Raw genomic sequence first — 9,887 nt, forward strand, 5'->3', positions numbered from 1 at the left:
GTTTTATTTTGAACCGAACCTTATAAGCCTCCCATCTTTTCTCAAACTCATCAACATCCCAACGACGGTAAATGAATTCCCTAAATTGCTCCAGCTTTTCCTTGCGGAGGTGCATCACCATATTCTCCTTGATATGCCATGTGCACAAACGATGATCTGTTTCGGTCCAGACAGTAGCTATTGCTTTAGCCATTGCACTGTCCCCATCGGTGATTGCTGAAATTGGTGCCGTCTGGGACATTGCCTCCAAAAATACAGGAAGAAGCTACTGGTATGATGCAACTGTCTCGTCTGACACTAGACCGACCCCAAACAAAATTGTGTTGCGGTGATGGTTCAGACCAACAAATGGAACAAACGGAAGCCTGTACTTGTTAGACCGATATGTACTGTCGAACACCACGACACCACCAAAGGCAACATAGTCGATGCGGGGTTGTGAGTCAGCCCAGAATATGTTCCTCAAATGGCCTTCGCTGTCTTTTGTGTATTTGAAAAAGAATTTTAGGTCTGCTTTTTTCTGTGCAATCATATAGGTGAGCAAATATCTAGTGTCACTGCCTTCTATCTTGCGCTTCTTCTGGACTGAAACATGGTTGTATAGATCTCGATCTATAAATCCAAGCTTGTTGGGACCTCCGGCATTCTTCTCCATTACATTCATAATCTGGTGTGTTCGAAGTCCACCGACAGCATACTCGATGACATCGACCTTTTGTGCGTCAGTCATTCTACGATGAGCCGACAAGTACGGAGTCAAGTCAGCAGGGACAAACAGATGGTTATGCTTGTCCACAAAATTCTTGACAAACCAGAGGCCACTGCTATCTTGTAGCTCAACCTGAAAAAGAGCGGGACAACCACACCGAGAAAGACCCCTCGGTTTTCTTTTTCTTTCAGTTCTGTTAAAGTGCTTAAGGGCCCGCCATCCTTGTTTGCAACACTTGTATGTCCTTCTGTGTGCATTTTGTTTCGAACCCGGACCCCTGTACTTCAGATCATCCTTTCTAACACCAAATCCTTTTTTTCTCGCATAGCCTACGTAGAACATGTAGGCTTCTTCCTCAGTCCTGAACGTCTTCTTCACAATCTCTAAGTATTCCATACACTCATTCAGGTCTGAATCAGCCATGCCTTTATTATCAATTCCTTTACCTTGTATGTGTACATCATCCATGTCTATGCCATCCTTGCCTGCATCCTCATTATCCTTATCATCCATGCACATACCATCCATTCCTTTGGGGTCCATGCATTTGCCTTTGTTGCCTCTATGACCCATGTCCTTGCCGTCCTTGCCTGTATCACCCAAGTTTTTGCCATCGTTGCCTTTATCATCCATGTCGTTATGCTGCCAGCGGAAACAGATAGTCAATGTTACGGATGGATAGCATACGTTACCGAAATTATGCACTACTTTGCTTAAATAATTGATTTAATTTTTCATATCGGATTCATGTACCTAACTCAGTCCTTCAAAAGCTGTAAGTAAATATGCCCTGACTAAATCCAGAAATTTGTAATTGATTGTACTAGCTCCAACTGATGATCTCCTAACAAAATCCAAAGTCCACGAGTCCTTCAAATGCCTTGATAGATCCACCCTGATAGATCAATTATCTCCAAACTCCATTCAAAATTATATCCTAACTAAATCCAAATTATCTCGTAACAAAATCCGAAAGTATGTCCTAACTAAATCCAAATTATCTCCTAACTAAATCCAAAATAAGTCCAAACTCCATACAGAATAATTATCTCCTAACTAAATCCAAAATATCTCGAAACTCAATTCAAAAGTTGAATCCAAATCTGCTGACAACTTTCTCATGCCACATAATCCTAACTAAGTCCTTCAATATGTCGTAGCTACATCCGACTTACACTTCCTTTCAATCGTAATCTCATCACAACTTTCTGAAAAGATAAACCCTAATCCTCAGATGACATATCCTAAACCCTAACCAAATCCGACCGAAATCTCCTCACAACTTTCTGAAACGATAAACCCTAAACCTCACATGACATATCCTAAACCCGAATCAAATCCGGCCCCTATTGGTTCTATATGCAGAAGGGACCAGAAAAGATTTGAGATGGCTAGGCACTTACAGCGAAGATCCGGCGTGAAAAAGTTGATGCACGTCGATGAGGATGATGTGGCCTCTCGGGTCGGGGAAGGTGGTGTCTGCTCGGGGAAGGATCTGGCGCCGCGACCCGACTGGGGTGACTTGCAATGGAGGGAGTGAGGGGGAGTAGGAGCAGGAGGGGTAGACACGGCGAGTGCGATCGGCGGCGATCGAGAGCGCCGGGGGCGATCGAGGGCGCCAGAGGCGATCGGCGGCGATCGAGGGCGCCCGAGGTTAAGGCTCGAGAGGAGGAGAGAGGACGAACCGCTCGAACCGAAATTCAAAAGAGTACGCACGATGATGGGACCTCTATAATGAAGTGCTTTATTAATGCAATTAATTTAATCAAAAAATTTAGGACGATAATACCCCTAGATCAAATTAGGGCCGATTAAAGGTAAAAAAATTAGGTCGGAAATATCCTTGGGTTTAAAAAGGCCTAATTATTTTCATCCGTTAGATCGGTCATATAATACAAGTGCTCTAATGTATTATAATGCACCGTAAAATCTCCCTAAAAATAATGTAAGGTCGGTGCCATGGATGAATCACTACTTAAGAAGAAGAGCTGGTTGAAGAATAAAGAATGTAATGAAAAGGACGGGGAGATAAAAATAACGTATAGGAAGAGCGACATATAAGGACGGTTGGACTTTTTTTCTGAAAAGAGGAGCAAGCCTCGGCTTCTGTGTCGAGGGATACACAAGCTATATTATTAATTATTAAACAAAAGTCTGATAAATACATAAATCAAACAATCTGAAAGCATCACCCACATCTATGAACTCAATAATGGGGAATGCCCTCACACCCCATCATCTAGAGCCGGGGTCACCGTTGATCTGCCCGCATGACGTACCAAGAGCAAACACCCGGTGCAGCAGAGCCAAAATGTACACCGTCTACATACGCTTCAGAAGCCACCACCACCATCGTACCGCTGACACGTCTTCAGAAAAGAGATCAGCATCATCCTTGTCAGGTCTGTCAACCGGCGACGCCGCCACGATGCCAAACAACACGACCACCCTGCACTCATCCGGTTGTATGAAGTATTAGTACAAAAAATAAACGTGTATATTGTGTGCCATAGACAGGGCTCGAAATTTTTATCTATGTTTCAAACAATTTCGCCAGAAACAAGATTTCATATCACCGCCCATATCACCGGTTGTACAGGGCTGCGCAGGTGCGTACCCTGCACCTGCGTGCCTCTCCGAATTTCACCGGTACACAACAGGAAGTTGTAAGGACAAACTCAACATATGGTTGGCGGTGGATGACGAGGCACAATGCCACGAGCCCATGACCCAACTTCTCTTGCTACCATCATCGTTGCCACATGAGTCACAACCTAACTGGATTTAAAAACATGTAATAATATAATCCAATCATGTCCGAGAATAAATTGCTTCTCACGTAGAACAGTACAAAGAAAACGTACAACAGTATGGTGATTTGAATACAAATGAAACTGCCAAATGTGATGAAACACCATGAAATGTGAACAAACACTGCAAGTCAACTAGCTGCCATCGAAGTTGCTGCTTTGCTGGTTTCTGCTAACTCTAAACCTGGTTGTTGTTGCCCATCGAAGTTGGCGGGCTCGGTGGCGGCGCGTCGCCCTCCATCCTGGGGAAGAGGAGCTCATCTAATGTGCACGAAAGGCGCTCGTTGTTTTCGTCGGTAGGCATCATCGGTATATCCTTGAGGAAGGCGGCGAAATCGATGTCTTCGAGCATGGGGAGGGGACTCACGGGCACCTGCTGCGGATCTATGCCGTCGGGCATGTCGAAGGCGGGACTCGCGGCCACCTGCTGCGTATCTATGCCGTCGGGCATGTCGAAGGCGGGACTCGCGGCCACCTGCTGCGAATCTATGCCGCCGGGCATGTGGAAGGCGGGACTCGCGGCCACCTGCTGCGCCTTGCACCAAACGTCGAACTCATCATCCAGGTAGCCGCCCTGAGCAGCCGGCGCCGGCGGTGGTGGCGGGGTCTGCGTCTTCGACGGGCCTGCGGTTTCTTCTTGGTGGTCAGAGTGCTGCTGCGACGCCGGCAGGTCATGCGCAGGGGGTGCTGGTCCTGACGGCACCAGAGGCGTCAGCTTATGGTCGTCCCAGATGTACGCAGGCCCTCCGGCGTGCTGCAGCTGCAAGTAGAATTTTGTGTCGGCCGGCGTCACCCAGCTGCTGCTGCTGCTGCTTGGCCCCGGCGCATCCCAGCCAGGTGCCGACGCCGCGGCACCGAACGTGTACTGCTGATAGTCATGTGGTTGGCCGGTCTGTGCCTGCGAGGTCCCTGCGGCGTCCGGCGTCCAGACTGTGTCTGTCAGCCCCGTGTAGCCAGCGTCCGGCGGCACCCAGCAGCTTGTGCTTGGCCCCGGCGCGGCACCCAAGTCGTAGTAGTGATGATAGTCACGTGGCTGACCGGCCTCCGCCTGCGAGGTCGTCCCTCCGGCGAGCAGATACGGCGGTGATGGTGGCGCCTCCTCCTCCTCCTCTTCCTCCTCCTTCGCCCAGGTAGAAGCAAAGGTGTTTTCTTCTTCTTGAGTTGCTTTCTCTTCTTTAGCTTTTTTCTTCTTCTCCTTGGATCTGTTTTCCGACTTGTTGTAGAGGCGATACAGGGCCATCTCCGACGCCTGTGACGGGGAAACAACGATTAATATAATCCACAGCGACACGGTATGCATGCATGCATGCATGGCCAATCAAATCTTACATGTTTAGAAGCAGTTATGTTCAGCACTTGAAAGTACTAATTTTGTTAAGCGTGGCATCATACAAAATTCGGCCATGGTAGGAAATCCCAACAGCCGGTAGATATTTCAAAATCAAGATGAAAAAGGTTTCCCCCGCTTTTTATGTTATAAAGCAACCATCTCTATTTGGAGAACTCTCCCTCTATATATATGTAAATAGTGTTAATACAAAATTTGAGCATTACAATGTCCCAAAAAATTATGCAAACATGTGGCAGTATTGACTCGTAAAAGAGTAAAATCTGACTCAAATTCCAATGCAAAATTAAAATTTGCTCCGAATAATGAAACAACAACTGTTTCATCTCTATTTGGTAATCAAATAGTAGCATGGTAGAATGCAAATGCGTTGCAGCACTACATATTTTCTCAATTTGGACTACACTAATAATAAATATATAAACAGGTAGTTAGATTGGGTAATGTGAGGATAACATAATGTTAAGTTTACCATGAAAATATTATTTATGATATAAGACCTTCCGTCATGAGGGTATCATAACAATTACGTACTTCAGGTCAAATGCAATTAAAATAAAATGAAGAAAAAGACGGTTCAATATTATGTCATAATAGATGGTGTGCTATTATATGTCATGTATAACAATAAATAAGGTCATCTAAATTATTTACCAATTATACTAGCATATGATACTCCCCACTATAAGCAGCCTAAAGGTTTCTACTAACATATACAACTTTCGTCCAAAATTAATTGTCACAATTTTTTTGCAGGTTATGCAGTCATGCGGAAGTCAAGGAGTATATGGTCTATCCGTGCAACCGTTTGAAGACTATAGCACGAGATACTTACAACCGGTTTGAATGGCGATCCAACAATAGAATATATGTCTAGTCATCTTGTTCTATTTGTTGTGGCAGTTTATTCTTTTTATTCAATTTTGCTTGCAAACTTGTATTGAACGGCATACTTTGTGGCTACTTTGCTTAATAATAGTATAGTTGTGTGCATCAATTGATGCAGAGGTAACCCTAATTTTTGGGAAAAAATGATACACTCATTTTAACGACAGTTGTTTTCTAATAGGGAGAGTATGTATTAAATTTGACAACTAAGAAGCATCACCTGGAACATCAAGTATATATTACTCACTTCGATTCAAAAATAAGTGTTACCGTTTTGAACTAAAATTAATATATTTGAACCATAAGCAATTAAATATTTGATCTTGTCCCAACATGAAAATATACCATGCTCTATTTTTTAAGCATAACATTGACGCGGATGCTCACATACACTCATCTCTATGAACGCAGACGCACACACACCCTACCTTATGAGCACCTCTAAGATAGCTAATAATAAAAACCAAACAGATAAAAATATCTAAATGGGTAAAATATTTTTCCCTCGCAAAATAATTTTAATTCTTAATAAAGCATATTTTGTGCGATTCACTTTCAAACCAGTAGTGGATTCAACGGTGAACAGAGCATGCCCGCAGATTAAAAAAAGATGAACGGAACAAAGGGAACGATGATGAAAAATTACCTTCCTGTTGGGTCCGGCAATGGTGTACTCTTTGATGATCCAGTCGGTCTTCTGGTCAGGCTTGTCGCCGGGCCTCTTCTCGTAAAACACCAAGGTGAGCTTATAGCCGACGACCAGGCCGCGGCGCACCAAGGGCAGGCCGCCGCCCGAGGCCTTCCACCAGCCGTCCTTGGCGGTGCGCCCCGGGCGCACCCTGGCGCTCCCCGAGAACTCCCTCTGGTTGTAGAAGTAGATGGACCCGGCCTCCTTGTGCGCCTTGTACAGCTCTGCTCCATCGGTTCCGATTCGATCGTATCATGGTTCATGGGCGCGCGCGGAATTGCATCGATGGATCACCACGGATTAAAACGAAGCGGAGAAGAAGGAGAGAGAAAGAATGCAAGAATGAAAGAAAGGAGGGGTACCGTGGAGCTCGGCGGGGTGGTAGTTGCGGATCCTGACGCCGTGGAAGATGCTGGGGAGAGGGTGGGGGAGAGCGCGGCCGGCGATCATGTCCTCGAGGAGGCGGAGGAGCTCGGCGTCGTCCGGGACGAAGTGGTAGCCGTGCGGGAACCCGTGCCGGTTCAGCCAGTCGTCGCCGACGGCGGCGGCCTTCGGCATCTTCCCCTTGTCGTGCTTGCGGGCGGCCCCCGCCATCGGAACTCGGCGACCTTGGTGGGAGGGATGGAACTCGACGAGGAGTTGCCGGAGAACAACGATCTGCGTCCGCGCACGGCCGGACCTGCGGTTAGGGGCGTGCTTTATTATGGCCACGTCCGCTGGCAACAGATCCGGGTCGAATTTTGAATCCGGCTCCGTTGGGGTTAAGGCGGGGAGGGAGGGACGCCCCCGTGCGTGCGTGCGGGCGTGCTTGTTCGATTCTGAATCTGGCTCGGTTCGGCTTCTTTCTGAATCCGACTAGCATACGCCGTTTTTTTTTAGACATACGCGTTTTTTTTTTTTTTGAGAAAAGACATCATACGGGTTTGGTTGCTCGCATTGGGCCAACCAGGCGTCTCAACCCGGAAACTTAAAGCAGTCCCGGGTCAGGCCCGTGAGCTACTGCCGAATCGACAGTTTCTCCACAGCTAGGCTGAGCGCGACCACGCGTGGTTCTTCGCTTGGTTCTTCGCTGCACGCCTTGGGGAGCACCGGAGACGGACGGGACAGCTCATAACTCCCCCTCTCCCTCGTGTCACCGCCCCACTTCCTTTCACACCACGCTTCCTCACTCTCCTCTCATCGCTCGTTGCTCTCCTCTCCTCCGATGAGTCGCCCGCCGCCGCGTCGTCCGCTGACCCCCATCAGCGCAGGCAACAACCTCATCCACGAGCGGTGGGTTGCCGGCTTGGCGAACTCCGGGGTTGATCTCATGCGGGCTCTGCGCGCACCGCCTCCTCTCTGTATCGGGCGGCCTCATCAGGCCAATGCAGTGCCAGCCGCTCCGGGTGCACTTATTTAGGAGCTTCTATGGCTTTTCTGTCACAGTGGAAAAGATACGAAAGCAGAAGCAAAAGCCCAAACAAACAGGGCCTAGATAGGTGTTGTGTTTGATGTTCATGCTTAGTGCTCATGTGCATGTTATCTAGATTGGTGTGTGTTTCATGTTCATGATGCTAGCCATATTGGGGTTGTCTTTGTTGTTCGTGCTTAGTGTTCATGTGCATGTTATCTAGATTGGTGGGTGTTTGATGTTCATGCTTAGGGTTTATGGGCATGCAACTATATTGGTGTTGTCTTTGATGTTCATGATGCTTGTTCTGTGTTTGATGTTCATGCTTAGGGTTCATGGTCATGCTAGCTAGATTAGTGCTGGATATGGCATGCTATGTTGCATGATTTCGTTACGTGCATGGTTTTCATGGTAGTTAGGACCAATGTGTTTGCTACTTTATGTACTAGTACAAATGTAGCATGCTGCCAATGCCCTGTTACTAATCCATGTCATCTTGACTGACAAGGTGATGAAGACAGAGTGGGACATCACTGGAGGAGGAGCCCATGTCGTCAAAGGCGTCGAGGCCGTCGTGGACTTCATCCCCACGAACCGCTGGCTCAAGAGGGTGAACCTGCCTGGCAGGGCCGCCTTCATGAGCCTCTCATGTTCAAGGGGACGAGCTCCTAGGACCGGCCATGAGGAGAGGTCCCAAGAGCCGCTTCGCTTTTACGTGCAAATCAAGGACGAGGAGGATCTCGCCATGCTTGTCATCCCTCCCAAGTTCATGGAGGTGATGAAGGAGTGGTTGCCGGTCAGGCTCTCGCACGTCATCGAGATCTCGGCGAACAAGTGGTGCAAGTTATCGGTTGAGGTCCAGAACTGCGGGGGAGGGGGCAGATGGTGCTTGGCCGGGGCTGGCATTACTTCTGCCGCCCACAGGATCGTCCCCGGCAACCTCGTCGTGCTGCGCATCTCCGGCCTAGGCCTCAAGGTCCAAATCTACAACCGCGACAGCTCCATCCGGTGTAGGGTGCGCTGCAGCAGGCACAACTGCATCGGTGACCTTGCTTTTGCCCTTTGAACTCGCTAGTATGAACTTGTAGTTAGTTTGCTGCGGTGATGGGAGAACTTGTTGTGAACTTGCTAATATTTTGTCCAGGGTTCGGCACCCTGTGGTGAAGCAGGGGGCATGAAATACCCCTGCTGTCTTTAAACCTGTGCCTGTTAGCAGTATATCTGTTTAGTTGTTTGTTTATCTGCTGTTAGTTGTTGTTTACCTGCTAGTTTATGTGTTGTTAGTGCTCTGCCTGTTGTTATGCCTAATGTGGTGGTAAGGCCACCGCATTTGAATGGGGTGAGCATAACACAAACGTGTATGCAGCCAAACAGCTGTGGTTTGCATCTACTCACCCCTTAAGCACAAATGCGGGCAAACAAACAACATGCCCTAGAGTGGCCATTGATGCAATGCAGGCAACCAAACAACATGTAGATGTTGGTTTCTTGCCTGTTTTTGCTGAAGCGGACTCTGGTGAGATGTGGCTGAAATGCAGGCACTATTCACTCTAGGCAACCAAACACACCCCTTGAGACCAAATGCAATTGGCGTGTTCTTGACAGTTTTTTTTGCAACCGGAATGCTAATTTTGATCCGGCTGAAATCTTTTTGCTTTCATCCGTTTTTCTGCCCGTTCGATCCTTCTGTCAAGATTCGTGCTTTCCCTTTTTTCCCACCTCGGGCTGCTTTGTTCGTTATCGGGCCCGCAACCTTCTCCTGGAGACCCGTTAATCCTGACGGGTAGCTTGTTTTGGATGTTGCGGAACCTTCTCCTGGAGACCCGTTAATCCTTCCCCTGTGTAGCTGTGGTTCCTAGATGTTTTGGATGTTGCAGGTGTGTGGTTTGATGTATATGTAGTGGTGGATCCTTCCTGTATATTGTTGATTTTTTGTGCTCCCGATTTGCACTCCAGTTGTCACTGTGACGAGTAGCTCCTAGTTGTGTTCAATTTCTTTAGTGGATCCCTCTTGTAGTTGTTGCTGGATCCCTCCTGGTTGGTTGTAGATGCTC

At 47.7% G+C, this 9,887-nt stretch overlaps 1 protein-coding gene across 1 annotated transcript; it reads right to left on the reverse strand.

The window, feature by feature from the left end:
- Positions 1-3,525: 3,525 nt before the first annotated feature.
- LOC123148164 (NAC domain-containing protein 77) lies at positions 3,526-8,297 on the reverse strand. Its single transcript, XM_044567527.1, has 3 exons — positions 6,806-8,297; positions 6,402-6,667; positions 3,526-4,768 (listed from the first exon to the last, which is right to left on the reverse strand). The coding sequence occupies exons 1-3, from the start codon at positions 7,035-7,037 to the stop codon at positions 3,698-3,700; spliced, it is 1,569 nt and encodes a 522-aa protein (XP_044423462.1). The 5' UTR covers positions 7,038-8,297; the 3' UTR covers positions 3,526-3,697.
- Positions 8,298-9,887: the final 1,590 nt, after the last annotated feature.

Source organism: Triticum aestivum, chromosome 7A (genome assembly GCF_018294505.1).
Source record: "Triticum aestivum cultivar Chinese Spring chromosome 7A, IWGSC CS RefSeq v2.1, whole genome shotgun sequence".
In the NCBI taxonomy this organism is placed as follows: domain Eukaryota; kingdom Viridiplantae; phylum Streptophyta; class Magnoliopsida; order Poales; family Poaceae; genus Triticum; species Triticum aestivum.